Source organism: Podarcis vaucheri (assembly GCF_965113315.1).
Source record: "Podarcis vaucheri genome assembly, chromosome: 1".
Lineage (NCBI taxonomy): Eukaryota > Metazoa > Chordata > Lepidosauria > Squamata > Lacertidae > Podarcis > Podarcis vaucheri.
Window position 1 is genome coordinate 87,530,048 of NC_138759.1, and position 19,200 is coordinate 87,549,247.

A 19,200-nucleotide genomic window follows, 5' to 3' on the forward strand; every position below is an offset into this window, starting at 1 on the left:
ACACTTGTGCTCCACGGCAGCATTTTCTGCACAATGGTGTCCACCTTACCACCCACCTCCTCCTTAATTTTGCTGCTGGAATTCACAACCACAAATCAACCAATCAATAAATTGCCAGCACGCTGACAGGTACCAAGTTTACCTGCCATTTCCGGCGAGATATGAAGAGCTTGAGATGATCTGTACTGATGCTCTTGCCCTTGGCTAATGTCTGAAAGGAAGGGTGGAAGCAGGCAGGGTCAGAAGAAGAAGCAGAGCTCTGTAGCCAGGTCAAAACAAAGGCCTATCTAGTCCAGCCTGTTTCCCACAGTGGCCAAAGAGATGCCTCTGGCTCAGGCGGCTGGAAAGAGTTGCTTTTGCTCCCTGCATGTGTGGCAGAAGCCTTTGCTTGAAGGAACCTCTCCCACTTTGAGCTACCAAGATTTTTTCCTGCCTGGAGAAAGGCACCGCCACCCAACATGGGCCCCACTTCTCTTTCTAAAGAGGCATCAGCAAATGGACTTACCTTGAACCAGGGGTGTTCCAGGGTCTGATCTGCATTGGGTCTCCTGGGAAGGGAAACAAGAATGAGTCAATATGTAGATACAGCATTTGCTAGTGTAGAGGAAAGCTGCAGCTAAAGCCCACACACCCCACACTTCCATACACTGCTCCTCAGCATGTCCTTTTCCTTTCCTTCTGCTTCCTCCAGCCCACCTCCAATCACTCTCCCCTCTCCCACCAAAAGCAGAATGGCTTCCTCTGATTACTTGCCTTCCAACGCTCCTTCTTCCCAGGCTTGAATCAAAGGACTGTGAGAGCATTTCCTTGCTTTCTAGAACAGCTAACAAACCTCACAGCTTAAAAAGACTGGAATCACTCTTGCACAATCACCTTTTTTTTTTCAAGAGGTAGGATTAAAATACATTACATAAATAAATAAATAAATAACACACTATTCTTGCTTTTTGGCGGGGTGGGGTTGTCCCCAAGCATTGTGTGTCTTTGGCCTCCTTCAGACAACTTTACTGAGCTGTCATCCTGATTTGCTTAAACAAAGCTTGCATAGACAGAGGTTATGCCATGTCTGGTCTTCATCGAGCATTCATTCCGATTTGTTTGTGGGGAGATTATACAACAATGATCGTTCATCCTCATTTGCTAGTTTAGGGTTCTTATATCTCCTTAACCATTCATTCGTCCCACACTTTCTAGTGCATTTCTCTGTAATTTTCCTAAGTGCAAAAGGTGTGTTAAAGTGGATGTAGTGCGTGTTGGCCCCTTTGGACAATTGTTTGGGAAGTTGTGTGTGTGTGTTCTGCAATATGTTCTTGGCACAATAACAGTCCATTAGAGATTTATTTTGGTTTCCTTTGACTTCTGTAATGCTTCCTCAATGCTATCACATTATTGCCACCTGTAGGGGCTATAAGACTACAAAAGCTGAACAAAAGTATACCAGAATCGTGGTATAAAAAGTCGCAGGATTTCAACAGGAAGCCACAGGATCATGTGTGGCCCCCCTGAGAGCATTCTGAGCACAAATCATCATCAATACACAATAAAAAGGTAGGGGAGGCCTGGAACTCTCTTTGGCCCCACTCTAAGGTGGCTTTTCTTTCTGTGCCTCTGGACACATAGCTTTCCCTTTCTCAGAGGAGGAATAATGATAGTTGTTTTTTTACTCTCTCTGCCATGGGGGCGGGGAGTTTGTGTGTGGGGAGTCCTCTTTGCATCCCACACAGGTAAATAAATGCCTCTATCTAATCCTCAGGGAGACCCTTAATATACCCTATTACTTACAGGCGGTCATTAACCAGTACTTTGATAACAAAGCCTTTAGCCTCTCTCGTCAGTCCTGTGAACATACTCTCCTCAAAAGCCACGTTGTAGTTGCGGATGTTCATGAGTGTGGTCTTGTCGTTCTCACCCACAAACGGGGAGATCCCTGTGAGGCTGAGAGAGGGAATAGTCAGAAAATCATTGGCTGGCAGGCTTGGGGCAAGCTTTCTGGGTTTCCTATGCCCTTGCATGCAAGGATGTAATGATGGGGTGAGGAAATTTACCGGGGTAGCTTTTCAAGGTTCCCCAAGCCATAATTCACACCCTGGAGACAGTAGAGCATGGCTCTCTGGAGAGCTGAATGGGAACACTATGTCAAAGCATAGTGGTGGAATTATCTGCTTCCAGGACAAGCAAGAGCCCTGGTATTTCTCATTGTGCCTTCTCTTTACCATAATATGGTAGAGCTGCAAGGGAGATGGGAAGAACCTGAACAGTCCTAGCATAGTCCTCCAACCTGAGGCTTACCATAGATATGTGATTACTCCCACTGGCCTGTAAAAAAAGAACAGACAAAATTTCAGTGCTTTGACAGGACATCTCTAGGAGGAGTTAAGTTATATGATCCAGGTGGTACCTATACTTAGTGATCTTAAGGATAGATAGATTAAATGGGATGATGGTATCAGGGTTGAGCTGGTTGAGGTTCTTTCCAACTCAGTGATTCTGTGATTGTAAGGTTAGTGTCTGGACAATAGAAGGGGTATTTCAGTTTTCAGCTAAGGTGTGGTGGCTTTGTTCTGCAAAATACGGTAGATGGTCAAGTAGAAGTGATCTGTTTCTACAGGAGTTAAAGGCTGGAGACCCCTCTGCCAGAAGAGAGCCTTTTGGGAAGGGGGCTTACCTTCCCTCTCCCAGTTGTGGAATGTGCTAACTCATATGCCTCTGTTTTTGCTCTCTGCAAGAATACTATGTTGCTAGTGGCCCCCCTAATCTGATGAGGGAGAAGCATCTGCTGGAGTGTGTTTAATGCTTTGAAACTCCACCTATGTTCAACTTGTACTGTATGCATGTGAAAATAAACCATGTCACAAAACAAAAGCAAGCCTTCAGAAATCAAGTTTACGACACACCCCTGGAGTTCTCACTGCTTTGAGCCTTGGGGTGAATGTAACGATAGATAGATTAGATTAGCCCCGGCTAGCAAATGGTATGACTCCATGATCAGGGAGTCCAGAGCACCAGGCCATTCTAGGGTCTGCAGTGTTTGGATTTGTAACAGTCTTCAAGAGGTCGGGATCCAACTTAAGGTTGAAACAAATACACTACAGTAGAATGGGCAATAATGAGCCAGTGCATCATGCTCACACTCCCCAAGTAAGACTTATACAAAAGTGTTTTGCACTGTCCTTAAGGGGAAACAGCATGGGCTGATCTGCAAGAGTCAATGCAACAAAACAAGCTGCACAGTCCATGACAGGGAGCAACCCTGATGCCTCTCTTGTGCGGACTCTGCCCCATGCAAACCAGCAATTGCAAGCCCAGGTCCAATTGAGTTTGTTCTTCCAATAGGCATCCCACAGTCCCAGAAAAATCTTCTGGACTACAGGTTAAGCAAGGGCCTATCCCAGGAATTCCTCCTCCGTGAAATTGCCCAATACTCAAGCTCAGGAATTCCCCTTTAGCTTTTAATTTCTCCTTTCTGGTGCTCCTTTCAGAGATGTGTGTGCACAGACATACATCATATTGTGCAGGTGCATCTGTTTACCAGACATCGGTGACACCGGAGACTGGACTCTGGCTGACAATCTCGGGGCCCACAAATTCGGGGGTGCCATACTTGCAGTACTGCAGCTCATCCGGAATCAGCTCTTGGGCATTGCCAAAGTCACAGATCCGCACCTGATCGCTGCCGGGTTCAGCCAGCAGCAAGTTTTCAGGCTATGGGAAAGGCAAGTGGAGAGGTATTAAGGAGGTGCCCCGAGAAAAAGCTGCTAAGTAAGCAAAATAATTCACAACTCTGAAATGTGACAGATACTCACCCACAATAGGCACAGATTACAGAAATCATTCCCTTCTCCAGGGGATTCCCTACAGCCAACATTGCATTATTCACACCAGTGAGCTATGCTGTGGTCTTCAGAAAGGTATCTAGCCCCTTTTCATGTCCACTACTTCCTCAATGTCATGCATGCTTGTAACTGTTTCCAGCAATCTCCTGAATGGAGGAGCATGTGTGTTTATTGATCCCTTAGATTTGCACAAATCCAGAGAACTGTACCAGCAGGTCACATAAAAATTTTCAATGCCATCCATCTCCTCCAGGTTGCATGGATGGAGATCGGAAAAGTGAACCACAACCTACCCTCCAGAGGTGGCACAACCAGGTATGGCAGGACCTTTATCTGAAAAACGCACCCAGCCAGAGGTGAAATAAAAAGTGGCAGGTTCCTTTTTTCTCTCTTATAATAATTACAGGGTGGGGGAGCCCAGGCCACCCCTCTGTCATCAATTCTTTTGAAGTGTGATATCGTAGGTGGGGCGGCATCATTTCTTATCGTGTCCCATAGAATGTGCATACCTCCTGCCCCCATTTTCTTTCATTGTTTTGTGATATATGTGTCCTAATGGTGAGATTGTATACAAGGTGTGTCGTCTTCCTGGTGTTATTCCCATTCTGGACAGGGGATGGAGGGGTTCGTTCTTTCCTTTTCTCCCCTGTTTGGGGTTTTCTGTATACTATTCTGTACATTTATGTACTATGCGTGCTGGTTTACATGTTGTTTTGGTTTTATTGTACGGTTGTTGAAAAATCTCAAATGTGTTTCTCGGAATAAAATAACCAGACCCAATAATTTGTTTTGAGTAAGAGAACAAAACAGAGCTCACAATCCTTTCACACAAAAATCCACTCCTGGTTATCCTCCCACCCTAAAAATGTTTTTTCTTCATTTCAGCAGTATAATTAAGGGAGGGATGCGACAGGCACCCATTATCTGCACTTTCCGGAAACAATTTAAGACATTTTTGTTCAGACAGGCTTTCCCAGCTGGATAAATGGGTCTTTACCACAAGTGTCTACATTATGCGGTTTTAGTTTTGTTTTAAATGCGTTTGTTTTTTTGTGTTTTTAACTGTTTCCTATTATCTTTAGTGCACATCGTCTTGAGACAGCTGTTCAGAAGGCAACTGATAAATCAATGATGGCAATAATAATTTTGTTGCTGTCATTGTTAAACAATTGGGTAGTCAGAAATCCTTGCCAATCTACATCAAGTGACCCAGAAATCTACTAGTAGATCACATTTCCCCTTCTGCTCACCCTTACTGTAGTTTTAATAGAATTTAAACTATACACATACAGTTTTTTATTTTTAATCTGTAAGGTGCCTTGAGTCCCACCAGGGGAAAAGGCAGGGTATAAAACAACAACATACTATCGATTACAGGTACCTTGAGAACATCACTCTCTCTATTTAACAAGCATATATTATAGTATACCTGAAGGAGCGTCTCCACCCCCATCGTTCTGCCCGGACACTGAGGTCCAGCGCCGAGGGCCTTCTGGCGGTTCCCTCATTGCGAGAAGCGAAGCTACAGGGAACCAGGCAGAGGGCCTTTTCGGTGGTGGCGCCCGCCCTGTGGAATGCCCTCCCATCGGATGTCAAGGTGATGGAAAACTACCTGACATTCAGAAAACATCTTAAGGCGGCCCTATTCAGGGAAGCTTTTAGTGTATGATATTTTAATGTTTTTTTGGTTTCTGTGGAAGCCGCCCAGAGTGGCTGGGGAAACCCAGCCAGATGGGCGGGGTACAAATAATAAATTATTATTATTATTATTATTAAGGGGGTTCTGCCATCAACCTCAGGTTGTTTGGAATTTTTGTTCTCACAAGGCAGTGTGACACCTTTGGCTATCCAAGCTGGGTCTTACTCCATAAGCTCCCCAGAACCTCCTTGCAGCCCATTCATTAGCCCAAGGAGATCTGGTGGAAAGCCAAGGATGTTAGGGAATTGAAAAGCAAGGGAGACAAGCCTGGGGCCTTCCAATTGTTTCTGCAATACAGGATAGCAGTTCTCACCAACACATTTCTTGAGCAAAGTCTAATTCCACAGCATCAAAGATCATATTAGTTTAGCCATTCCCTGTCAGGGCAGGGCCTGACAGACAACAAAAGGACTGCTGCCCAGGAAGGAAGGAACACCTGCTGAGAGTCTGAGGGTCCTGCTCCTGCCTCTCTCCACCAGGCCTAGGGCGGGGCCTGAAAAAAGGACTGCTGCTGCCCAGCAGAGAGTACTGTTTACATTCTTTAAAACTGCTTTTTAATTGTGTTTTTTATTTTTATTTTAAAAAGTAAATTGTTTTTAACTGTTTTTATATGTTGGGGTGTGTGTTATTCAGCTGTTTCTGTTGATATTTTGATTATGTATTTTGTGTTTTTTATATTGTAATTTTATCTTGTGAACTCCCCTGAGACCTGCGGATACAGGGTGGTACAGTGGTGCCTTGCAAGACGAAAAGAATCTGTTCTGTGATTCTCTTCGTCTAGCGGTTTTTTCGTCTTGCGAAGCAAGCCCATTGATAGATTAGCAGATTAGCGCTATTAACGGCTTTTAGCGGCTTATCGGATCAGCTGATAAGCGGCTTAGCGGCTTAGAAAAAGGGGGGGGGAACCCGCAGGAACTCGCAAGACATTTTCGTCTTGCAAAGCAAGCCCATACGAGATTCGTTTTGCGAAGCACCTCCAAAACGGAAAACTCTTTCGTCTAGCGAGTTTTCCGTCTTGCGAGGCATTCGTCTTGCGGGGCACCACTGTATATAAATTTAATAAAGAATAATAAGGAATAATAATTTTGGTGCACCACACTAGGTTCCTTGGGAAGGACTGGTTGTTAAACTACTCTAGGAATCGTAGTTCTGTGAGGGGAGCAGCCTTAGCAAACTACATTCCCCAGGATTCTTTGCTCGGAAGGAAGCCATGACTGTTTAAAATGGTATCGTAGCACTTTGAATGTATGATGGGACCCATGATTTCAGTCTGTACAAAGGAAGAGTTGAAGCCCAACCCGGCTGAGCCAAATGCTCAGGGAATACAGATGAGGGCCAAGGCTGACCACAGCAGGACACGCCAGGGTGCACTCACCTTAATGTCAAGGTGCAAGATGCCATGATGGTGGAGGTAGCTGACACCCTCCAGGACCTGCCGCATATAGCAACGTATCTGCAGGGAAGTAACCCAGCAACAGTCAGAGTAAGGTACAGTCAAAAAGAGAGGCATCCAACTAGACACACACAGAAGGTGGGATTGGAGCCCAAACCACCAACTTGTCATTGCTATGGAAATCTGCTCGTCCTTGTCCCTGGTACTTGTTTAGCTAGGTTTTGGGGTTTTTATCTATTGCTTTTCAATCATTTTCAAACTCTATGAGTTTACTTTACCTGCTGCTTCACTGCCTGTACAATTGCTTTCTTTTGCTGTGGTTTTTTTATTATTGCATGTAAACTAATAGGAAAGCCATACAGGTTGAAAAAGGGGCGTTAATACATTTTCTAAGAAATGAAGCTCTCCCAGGACAATGAAGATAAGATGGCCTTGAGGGCCTGTTCCCATGACAGCAGCCTGCTCTTACTTCAGATTCGCTCACAGAGGTCTTCCTCGCAATCCGCTCTAGCACTTCTTCTCCTGTGCAGCTGTGTAGTCCGTCAAGGGAAATGTCATGTAAGTAGAGACCCCACCCTGCCTGCTTCTTAAAAGCAGTGTCCTCCTAGGAGTCCCTCATAACCATTACGAAAAAATAAAAAAAATATATTTTTAAATGGCCTACTGCCCTGGATATTGGGTCTCCCAACCACCACCAGATCTCCCAAATAGAGGATACAACTCCATGACAATGATGATGGCATTCCTCTTCTCAAAGGCATCATGGAAGTAGACAATGCGTTCATGGTCCAGCTGAGCTATGATGCCAAGCTCACGGCGTGCTGATTTCTTAGCTTTGGCGCGGCACGGGATGAACTTGGCGGCAAAGGCCAAACCGGAACTCTTCTGGGTCACTCGCCGAACGTACGAGAAGGCTCCCCTGAGGAACAGCACAGGTCATCATGAGGCACCACCCAGACCCACTTCTTGCTCTTCCCCTTGTTTTGTTGAGTTATGGTCATCCTGTTTTGACCTTGGCCCAGCTGGTCAAGGAAAGAGGTCAGAGGGCATGGCAAAGTGACTTCTCCTGTGAGGATGGAGGAGTGATGGAAAAGCAAAGGGCGTTCTCGAGAGAACAGCCCCAGCCCCTGCTGTTTTCTAGTCCTCTCTAGAAAACTTGTTCTAAACCTGAAGGGAGAGGCCTCCAATTAATATATCAATTAAATGCTGGTAAAGCACAGGCTTTTACCAAAGCAACATGAGAAGTCTCGGTGAAAGGCTGTAATTCCAGAGCGAACTCCCAGGGTTGAGGCTGTGGCACTATCACCAGCAGAGTGTTCTGGAAGCCGGAAGGCTTTGCCACAGTTCAGGGACAGGTGTCTGCTGCGTCCTTCCACGTGCCTGGGAGTGAGAGGTAATTGCCCCCACTCCCCCAGAAGAATCGATTCAGATTAAATCCCCATATGTGAGCAAAGGTGGAAAAGCCACTGCCTTACTGTGTGAGCTTCTGACAAATGCACTGAGCCCCAGGGATCAGCAAACTACACCAGGGGGACAAGCCTGGTCAACCCATGGGTGGACCTGTGTTTGTAAGTCCAACAAAACTCCTGTGGCCAAGTAGTGCATCCGTTCCTTTGCATGTCAGGGTGACTGACCTGTAGCCCTGCAGACGTTGTTTTACTATAGTTTCCATCACTGACCATGTTGGCTGGGACTGATGGAGCCCAACAACATCTCCATGGTCACAGGTTTCCCATTCCTTTTTAAGGAGCCTTCAAGCCTGAGCCACCTCACACCAAGAGGAAGGCCCAGTATAACCTGCCTTATCTTCCCTGAGGACTCCCTCACCTGCCAATCTCCTCATGGACATCGTAATATTCAGCCAGGCGACGAGCTGTGTGTGCGGCTTCTTCTGCCCGTGCGGCGTCAGCATCTGGCACAGCTAGAGAGAGCAACAGTGGGAGCAGCAGTGATAGATCAGGGGTATTTAGAGTGGGAGGGGAGGAGCATAAGCAGCACAAGACCATGACTCCTCCTGTCCCCCTTTGACATTCACCTGGGAAGCTTCATTATCCTCATGCAGAGCTGACTCTTATCCTATTGGCCCACACTGGTACAATATTATGAGAGGAATAAGGATTGTGCAAATCTTTATGGGTTGTGCAAATCTTTAGTAGGAAGTCCATTATGAGAGACTCCCTTATGGACTTGGGTTTAAATTAGTGGTTCCCAAATCTTTTCACCATGGACCATTTGAAAATTTCAGAGCATCTTGTTGGACCACCACATCATTTTTCTGCCTCGTGTAGCAATTATGATGTCTTTCTTATATATTGTTATTCCATGGAATTCAAACTTTAATACAATAAAATACAAGATGAGAAATAAAAGAAGCAGTACAAATACAATTAAAAATCAATATCACTATTTAATGCAATGGGTGCGCCATTCCCCATCTTCAACCGCAAATCCACGGGCACACCTGAATGAGTGAATTCCTGGCTTAAACATCATTAGGGAGGGGATGAGCATCCGCATTCACACTCTGGGTGTGTTTCCAAATTCACATTTGACAACGTAAGAACATGACAAGGCTCCTGCTTAATCAGGCTAAAGGACCATCTGGGGTAGGACTCTGTTCTCACAGTGGCCAACTGGGCACTGTAGCTCAGCAGTAGAGTACGTGCTCCACATGCAAAAGGTCCAAGGTTCAGTTCCTGGCATCCCCAGATAGATCAGGGGAAGACACCTGCTTAGAACTCTGTAGACAATACTGTGCTGGATTTTATAAACTGGTCTGATTGTATAAACCAGTTACCAATGTTCCATGTAGGGCTCTTAGGCTGGAACAGAGCAGAGATGGTCAATATAGCTCCTGTGATGGGCAGGCAGTCTCTGGTTTGGTCAGGACCACTCTCAGTATGAGAGGAGCGTGGCCTTCTGCCCTTGCCTAGTCAAGTCAATGGAATCTTCTGCCTCTTGTACTAAAGCCTCCAACTCCACCAACTGACCTCAGAGATACTAGGTTGGACAGCACACATGCCATCTCGAGATTTGAGCATTGCCAGTTGCAATTCTAGCCTTGCCTTCACACCCACCATGGTCCAGTAGGAGACCCACAGCCAACACTGCTTTTGCAGTCCTGGCACCCAACTAAAGCCCAGCAGCTCTTATGACTAGCACGATATCACGTACCTGCATGGACGACCAGCTCAGCCTTGCAAGACACTTCTCCAGCCAGGTTGCGGGCGATGCACGTGTAGACCCCACTATCCTGCTCTGTAGTGTTCAGCACAACTAGCGAGCATTCGCTCTCCTCGTACACAAAGCTCAGGTGGTTGCTTTCCGTCAGGAGCGCCTCATCCTATTGGGGATGTTTCATCAAGAGAAGCCACTTGCAAACATCAGGCAGGCGGAACCATTTCATGTGGCAGGCTTCCCCAACCTGTTGCCCTCCAGATGTTCTTGGACTACAATTCCCATCATCCCTAGGCACAGGTTGAGGAAATCTCCTTTATGGTTTTCTCTTACTGTGCTGTTACAGGCCCAGTTTTCTTCAGGAAACTGTAAAAGGATCGAGCTTCTCTTTGAGACGCCCTGTCCATAGAATCATAGAATCATAGAATCATAGAGTTGGAAGAGACCACAAGGGCCATCGAGTCTAACCCCCTGCCAAGCAGGAAACACCATCAGAGCACTCCTGACATATGGTTGTCAAGCCTCTGCTTAAAGACCTCCAAAGTAGGAGACTCCACCACACTCCTTGGCAGCAAATTCCACTGTCGAACAGCTCTTACTGTCAGGAAGTTCTTCCTAATGTTTAGGTGGAATCTTCTTTCTTGTAGTTTGGATCCATTGCTCCGTGTCCGCTTCTCCGGAGCAGCAGAAAACAACCTTTCTCCCTCCTCTATGTGACATCCTTTTATATATTTGAACATGGCTATCATATCACCCCTTAACCTCCTCCAAGGCCCCTTCCTCAACTGATTCTCTTTCTGAACAAACCCAAGTGTCTCTACTTAGTTGTACTACTCAAGATGCAGGGAAAGAGAATATTAGGCAGGCCTTAATTCCACACCATTGGGCTTTGGCTATTCACATGAAAGGACAGAAGGCACATGCCCGGCTTCCAAGCACCTAGTCACTGAGACTCCTGACTATCTCATGTCGGGCCAAGAAGCCCTTGAGTTGGTTAGGATTGAGAGGAATCTGCTCCACTGAGGAGAAGGCCATGGCTGAGATATCATGGGCCCTAGGAGTTAAAACTGAGAGCCACTGACAGGGTGGACACAGTAGATGCATAGACTGAAGCTTAGGAACATCCTTCAGTCACAGGCAGCCTCCCCAAGACCAAGACCCACACTCACCTTGTACCACATGATGTCCGGGAGGGGTTTGCCCTCCACCACCACAGAAAACTGTGGCGTCTCGCCCACCCCAATGTCAATGTCTTCCATGATCGATTCAAAGCGGGGCGCCTCTGGGGACAGAAACACACAATCTGTTGAAGCAAGGGAAGATCCCCTCCCCTCCCTAAGTGACCCCCAAAATAAATAAATTTCCCAGCTTAGTTCACTAAAGAAGCTGCATATCTTCCTCCCTCTCTCCCTCTGGGGAAGACCTTCTCCTCTGGCCTTGTGGTATCCAGCTTATGTGAAAGCCTAGGACTGAGAGCAGACGGCTGCCCCTTGTGATACCTGGCTGTGGCTTGGGTGAGCCCTAAGTTTGCTTCCAGATTCTGGGAAGAGCTTAAAGGCAAGTTCTATCCTAATAAGTGAGGCTGTGACTCCATATATAAGGATGTGGGGCATGGTCGTCAGCGGAGACACGGCCGAGAGCCAAGACTGGGGATGAAGTTGGAGCATGTCAGGGGTTCTGGGCATCCCATACCTGCCAACTCCAAGCTGATGAAGCAGTGGTCATATCCATGCTGGTTGCTCACCTCGCAGGTCATTTCCCCCACATCCCCCCTGCCCACCCGGAAGAATCGCAAGGCGTGCTGGTCATCATCGGGCATGCTCATCTCCCAGCTGGCATCGCTGTCCTTCAGCACCACACCGGACCTGGCAGGGACAAGGCAGAGGAGCATGGGATGGGAGGCTCAGGGTTGGATTCAACATAGCGCTGTCAGGCGCCTGCTAGCAGCACAAGGATTACAGCTAGTACAAAAGGACTACCCCCCTGCACACTCACCCTTTATCTCTTCTAGGGGTTCTCCCAGGCTGGCACCTTCTGCATGCCAAGCAGGTGTTCTACCACTGAACTATGTCTCTCCCCCAAAGCGGTGGGACCCATAGGGTGGGATTCTACTAATAGCTCAAGAATTTCCACTTGCACAATGGGAGTTAGTGGAAGACCACCTTATAAATCCCACTACTTTGGAGAAGAGACATAGTTCTGTGGTAGAGCATCTGCTTGGCATGAAGAAGGTCCCACGTTCATTCCCTGGTGTCTCCAGGTAGGGCTGGGAATGTTCCCTGTCAGAGATCCACAACCAGGTAGTATACACAACACTGAACCAGATGGATTGCCAGTCTGACTCGGCATAAGGGAGCCTCCTCTGTTGCACCCCTTTTGCCACTAGCAGTTCCTTGTCACCTTGCCTCACCAACTGCCTCTGTGGCTTCATACCAAATCCAGGTTCCTCAGCAATTAAGAGCACAGCTCTTGCTTCTGTTCAGAATCTTAACACTGAGCTCCTGATGAGAAGCACGACATATTTCATGGGGGTGACTCATAACACAGCTCTTTTGATTAATTTGAAACATAAACATTAGCAGCATGAGGAGCTGTTGAGTCACACCTGAAACTAAAGTTATACAATATAAAAAATGTGTTATAATTCCTTTTCATGCATATTCCAATAAATTAAAAGATGGTGAGAATGAATGTTCAGCCAAACACTGTATTACCCACTCAGTGCCGTAGGTTGCTTAAATTGTGACTATTTCATCCTTGGCATCCACCTAAGATACTGAAAGTGGGAACATGAGACCACAGGTGTTTGCAGAGACCCATTAGGGTACTGTTAGGGGAGAAAGCAGGGAGCCCAAACTGTGGGTGGAGCCAGAGGCAATGACAGACAGAGCTAACTAATCCCAGTTTGGTACCCATCCTTCCTGTAAAAAGACTAAGGAGGAAGAAACTGAGAGCCAGTACCATCTCCTGGACTGTTTGTAACTACAAAGACAGACAAGTAGGGGCTGGGATTGATGGCAATCTGGGATTGTGGGGCAGCATCCCATTCTCCTATTTATTTATTTTTTTACCATTACAAATTGTTTGGTTTTATTCCCATTTCTTGTCAGAAGAGGAGTTTTCTAAACATATGGGTTGATATACAATGCTTCCCCTCCACTGACACAAGGCGTCTATCAGAGGAACTGAGAAGTGGGGCAATTTTGGGTAATTTGGTTGAGCCTTTGCGGTTCCCTGAACCGCCCCCTCAAAATCTTCTCCAGAGAGTTATAGGGCAGATTAGGTGGAGGGGGGGTTCCAAAGGGGAGGAGGAATTGCCCAAAATTGCCTTCACCCCCTGTCCTACTTACAGATGCCTTCCGTCAGCAGAGGAGCATCCCATTCTTCTAATGGACCAGCCTCCACTGCAAAGACCTGTATCAGATAGGTGGACTCACCAAAGGGGACATGATTTGCCATTGCTGATTTCAACATTTGATGGCAAACCCAGGCTTGCCCTCCAAGCTAAGGACAAAATGGCCTTTAAATTGTGAGTCCTTCAGCGACATCAGATTTTCTGGTGAAATTATTCTACCTCACCTTGAGCCTGGAGACTAGGGTAGGCTATAAACAAGCAATGAAATAAAACACAGCAAAAGCCAAATACCTTCCTCTTAGAAAAAGTCCCTCCTTCGTTTATTTTTTCTTTCCCTTTCACCCTCCTCCTCCCTTTCCCAAAGATACAAGGCAGCTGTTCTCATCCCAGGTCTTAACATCGTCATGGCACATGCAGTTGACTCAACAGCCTACCAAGAAGTCTGTGAGCTGGATTCTATAGAAGTGTAACTTGGGAGCTTCCCTACCTTCTCCAGGTGACAGCAACCTCTACGTGGTTGAGGGTTACAGTGATGCTGGCCGGCTGCCCCTCCACCGCATACACCACATCTGGCTTGTCCAGGATCATGGGGGCCTCCGCTAGGTAAGGCCCTGCAAGCACAGCCACCATAGCAGACAACACAAGGAGGTCAGTTTGCTGTTCTAGATCGAGAATATGGAACCTGTGGTCCTCCAGAGGTTGCTAGACCACAGCTCCCATAATCCCTCACCATTGGAAATGCTGGCTGGGACTGCTGGGAGTGGAGGCCAACTTCTGGAGGAGACACAGGTTCCCCACCCTGGACCATCAGTATGTAGGGGAGTGGACAGATATCCAAGTTCTCAGCTAGCTAGGTTAGATTCCTGTTTTGACACATCAAACAGGAACCCTTCCTTTGGGGGTTCACATTCCAGAGGTCATTCCTGAATAATTCCTGATTTATTGTACCCAGACACTGAGCCCGGAGCCGAATCTCCTCTAGCCCAGAATAAGCATTATGCCAAAAGTGCTCTAATATGGGCTCTTGGCCGCAAGGGGGAAACCCACTTCTAGCAGTTCTTTCGTGGGATTTTCAATGTGTATAGAGAACATGCCAAGCAAAGGATTCAGCAACTCTACTTCAACAGAGGAGCTACTACAAAGATGCTGGAGGTGGCAAGCAGTTCCCCCAAGGGAGAAAGCATTTATGGCTTTCTGCCATGGGCTCTGGAGAAACAATGACATTGATTATATCAGAATCTTTATATTTAGGATTAGAACCCGAGTAAACCCTGCGGCCTAATTATAAGACTAGAAAGGAGCAGAAAGTTAGAAATGCAACCTTTCCTTCTGTTTTGTTATGGGCCTTTGGCTATTTGCTTCTGTCTGATTCTATCTAAATATGTTTCTTGTTGAACCACCAGAGCATCAGACTGAGACTGGGAAAATCTCATTTGCCCTCAGGCATCATCACTGCGGCTTGCGGTATGTGTGTGTGAGGAGACTACCATAGTGTCAGCTTCTTTTCCATTTCCCTCCTCCTAGTTCCACCTGCCCCCCCCCCCTCCGCCACCTGTCCTCTTCCCCTTCCCCTGCTTTGATGCTGCCTTACCACGATCAAGGAGCTGCACAGCCTCAGTGGGGGGAGAGGGCTTGCTATTAGCCTTGGCTGTAGCTGTGAGTACACGGAACATGTAGCGGATGCCCTTCTTCAGAGCCAGGACGGTGTAGCTGGTGTCACGCACCCCCGTGGCAATCACAGTCCAGTGGCTGCTACCCAGGACTTGCTGCTGGATGGTGTAAGTCACAGCTGCAGGGTCTGAGAACAGAAGAAGAGAACTTCCAGCAGAAAGCTAGTGAGGCTATGCATCATTTGTCCAGAGTCAGGACTTTGTGCTTTGTTTGTATGCCACCCCCCCCCCCCTCAATACTACAGTAGTGGGGAGGCAAGCAGCTGTCTGTGAGTAACAAGGATATGGCAGGCTGTTGGGAAAACTGGATAATACTCACCCTCTGGATAGTTTCTCGCCCTTAAAGCTAATTGATGCCCTTTAGATTCGCACGAACAACAGCTTTTGGTCAGCAACAACATAAGTAAAACAGCAAAGTAAGTTTCTAGTCCTTATGGGCTAAGCAGGATATGCTTGGAAATGTGTGAGTAACACCACCTGAAATTTTCAGGTAGCTGTATAAGATTTTTGGTAAACTGTTTTACCGGCCTGCACATATTTTGTATACCATAAAGTATACAAAATAACAGCAATTGTGCAAATTGGCTTAATTTGCAAAATGCAGCTTTTCTGAGGCACAGCTTTGTATGTGTGGGATGTGTGTGTGAGAGTGAGTGAGTGAGAGAGAGAGAGAAGCAGATACACTCCTAACAACAACCCACCAGTGCTAATGTGAATGCATTTTCCAGTCAGTGTATGCAAATGTGTAATGCCCCCTTTGCCTGCCAGCAGCACGCAGAGAGAGTGGGCTGTACAACACATCAATGGCAGCTGTCAGTGAGAGCGGGGGCCTCACTTGCAATCGCAGCACCAGATTGCGCACCCACCTGCCCAGTGACAACTGCCAGGCTGCCCAGCAGAGGAATCCAGTTATGTGGAATGGCCTGCCCTCTAAGATGCATTTGCCCTACAGCAGGAGAGACTGGGGCACCAGCTCCTGCATCTGACACCAAATTCTCCCAATTGGTACCTCAAGCAGCTATTTCTTCACAGCCCAGCTCCTTCTCTACCCGGCTGCCACTACACTGCCACTTGCCTTCCTGGCCCTGCTTACCAATAGCTGAATCCAGCCACTTGGGCTTGTTCCATTTCAGAGTGACTGCTCGGCCAGTGACAGCAGCTATGGCTGGCGGGCCATCAGGGGGTGTGGGCACCACATCTGTAAAAGGCAAGCATGGAGGTGGGTGAGGACCCATCAAGAACACAGGGGAAGATGAGGAGACAGGGGCAAATGTACACATTATTCCTTTAAAGCACATCTGAAGCATGTTATTTCCTTCCAATAATTCTGAGCCCTGTAGTTTGTTAAGGGTTGCTGAGAATTGTAACAAAGTGAGGGGTAAACTGTAGTACCCAGAATTCTTTGAGGAGCAGGGAAATGTGCTTCAAATGTGCTTTAAAAATATTGCGTGTACATAGACAGTATGCTCTGCTTTCTGATCAGGATCACCTTTGCCCCCTTCCCTAGGGGATTCTGAGGCTTGGGTACTAGTCTATGTTTTTAATTAGCGGGTGCTTAAGTCACTCTTTCTAGAGTGAGTTCCAGGACTCAATGAAATTATGTGGTCTCCTACATGTTATAGGTTCAAACAGCAGAGAGCTGGAAGACATCTGAAGCCCTCTATAGATGGCTTTCTTGCTCCACCAGAAGATAGCTCCATGACCAGTTAAGAATGGAATCAGGCTCTTAGACTTCACATTTGCCATCCTGGGATAGAATGATCCAAAATATTACAGAAGGCCATTCCACACTAGCACTGAGAAGATGTGTGGGGCTGCATGCCTGCAATGGGCATGACCAGAGGAAGAAGGAAAACAGGACCAGAGTCAAAAGTGACAGATCAACAGATGTGGCTCTTACATTTGTCAAATAGGCTGCATTCCAGCCATGCAAAGGTCGGAACTTTCTACGCCAACCCACCCTCACAACTCCAGGCAAGCGACGGGCATTGTTATAGTTCAAGGACTATATTCTAGTTCAAAGACGCATTCCAGCCATGCAAAGGCACTTGAGGGTATGGAGCAGGGCAAGTGAGGGTTGGGGCCTGGGAAGTGTCCCAAGGGTTGGACAGAGAGGTCTAAAGGGTCATAGTCAGCCCTCAGGCCCAAGGTTCGCCATCCCTGGGCCCAGGCAAAGCACCTCATGGGGTGCTGATGCTGAACAGCAGCTCCTCTCACTGTTTCCCCATCCTTACCTGTGACATAGAGGTGAGCATAGCAGGTGGCCTTGCCCAGTTTGTTGGCAATGACACTTTTATAAACCCCGGCGTGGGCGTGACTGACAGAGATGAAGACCAAGCGATGCACATCCTTGTCTGCAATGGACGGCGGAAGGAAGGGAACAGAGAACATGTTACAACCTTTGTACAAAGGAACAACCAGTGAGAGCCAAAGCATACAGGTACTGACATGTTTGCTAGGGAAATGATATTAGGGACATGGGGAGGGAAGGTGTAGCAATGTGGGGGGGGGGTAGAATCCTGCAACCCTGCCTTATTTTCACTGGGAAGGGCTCAGCAAATTGCCTCCCCAGCTCCAGCTGGTGCTTCTATATCAAGGTCAGTGTCAGAGGTTGGCACAGTCGGGCATCCGCTGTGACCTATGGCTCTGCAGAGGTCCCACTGCCAAGAGACTCAGGCCCCTTCCCCTTTGCCTCCTTGCCACAGAAACCTTCCTCTGGCCCAGAGGGGGGTGAGCTGAGCAAGGAAACAATGGTGGCAAGAAAGGAAAAAAAGAAGCTGCTCACATAGCCACCTATCCTCCAGCTCTTTACTGGGGAAGTACACCCCCCCCCAAAAAAAAAGTCTGGAGGGGACCTGTTTCTTGTGCAAAGCAGCTTACAGATGAGATCAATTACAATCACCGCAACAACGAGGAGGAGGAAGAAGAAAGAGGTGATGGGAGTGCACAGAGGCTGCCTGGTCCAAGACCTCCCTACTCTGGATCTGGCCCTGTTTCATGAGGCAGCTCCTTTATGCGCATGGGGGAAATGCAAGGAGAGAAGCCTACACTGCATCATCCTGCGATCATCAGTGCTCTCGATGCGCCGGCCCTTGTGGAACCAGGTGATGGCTGGGTAGGGCAGCCCAGCCACTTGGCACTCAAGCACAGCCTCCTTGGATTCCACCACGTCCAGGTCATGCAGCGGCTGCAGAAAGTCAGGCATGGTGAAGCGCTCCACTTCGCTCTCCCCTTGTTCCGGCTCCTCGGGGATAGAGGGCATCTTCTCCAGCTTGGAGCTGCAAGGCCAAAAAGGGAGAGGAAAGAGAGGTCTCAATCGAAGCAGCCAGCCCAGCCGCAGGGCTGCCCTGCTCATGGGAATCTACAGCCACATCTCACAAAGAATCACAGCCACAGATATGATAAGTCGGAGGTATCCTATTGGAACAGGAAAAGCCATCTGCGCAGGCAAGCCATGATCAGGTTTCACAGATGCAGGCATGGTGGAGAAAAGCCATAGGGGAGTTTCTTGCAAACATTCCCCAGGGAAAACAAGCAGCAGATAAATGAGGATTGGGAAGTGCTTCTATTGTTACCGAAGGGAGATCAAGTGATCCCAAAGGAGCTGCAGAAGTATGAAACAAATGTGGATTATGGAGTGATTGCAGGGGGAAATTACAGATCAATATCATCCAGTGTGTGGCTGGGAAATGAGGATCCCTAACTACTTGAGTTTGATAGTGACTATACAGAGATAAGGAACCATGCCAAGAGAAATCAACCAGGCAAAAGCAGCTGGCGAATATATTTCCTCCTGCTTCACAAACAGAAAACTGTAGGTGTATAAGGCAGGAAACGCCATACTTTCTTGGAGCAGTTTTTGATAGCCATAGGAAAATCTGCTGGTTGTATGAAATAGGTAATATATTGGATAATAAACTGGGAAATAACATACAGTACTGAACCCAACCCAGTTCAATCGCTTCAGGGTTTTGTCCACGCTTAAAGAGGAATGGAAAAACATTTGCCTTTAACTAAAGTTGAGATGTCTTTGCAATCAATCCAACAGCTTGGCTCTGGGGAGGGATAATGCT

At 47.3% G+C, this 19,200-nt stretch overlaps 1 protein-coding gene across 6 annotated transcripts in view; it reads right to left on the minus strand.

Moving 5' to 3' along the window:
- SPEG (striated muscle enriched protein kinase) overlaps positions 1–19,200 on the minus strand; it is a 110,251-nt gene that overhangs the window by 27,925 nt on the left and 63,126 nt on the right. For all 6 annotated transcript variants that reach the window (XM_082237158.1, XM_082237159.1, XM_082237163.1 and 3 more), the window contains 17 exons: positions 18,176–18,405; positions 17,362–17,481; positions 16,221–16,325; positions 15,049–15,255; positions 13,945–14,068; positions 11,795–11,967; positions 11,272–11,384; positions 10,100–10,268; positions 8,753–8,846; positions 7,644–7,844; positions 7,395–7,455; positions 6,908–6,985; positions 3,530–3,702; positions 2,290–2,316; positions 1,783–1,935; positions 506–548; positions 143–211 (listed from right to left, as the gene is read on the minus strand). In XM_082237158.1, the coding sequence (XP_082093284.1) occupies positions 143–211; positions 506–548; positions 1,783–1,935; positions 2,290–2,316; positions 3,530–3,702; positions 6,908–6,985; positions 7,395–7,455; positions 7,644–7,844; positions 8,753–8,846; positions 10,100–10,268; positions 11,272–11,384; positions 11,795–11,967; positions 13,945–14,068; positions 15,049–15,255; positions 16,221–16,325; positions 17,362–17,481; positions 18,176–18,405 (2,140 nt within the window). The remainder of the gene's footprint in view (positions 1–142; positions 212–505; positions 549–1,782; positions 1,936–2,289; positions 2,317–3,529; positions 3,703–6,907; positions 6,986–7,394; positions 7,456–7,643; positions 7,845–8,752; positions 8,847–10,099; positions 10,269–11,271; positions 11,385–11,794; positions 11,968–13,944; positions 14,069–15,048; positions 15,256–16,220; positions 16,326–17,361; positions 17,482–18,175; positions 18,406–19,200) is intronic.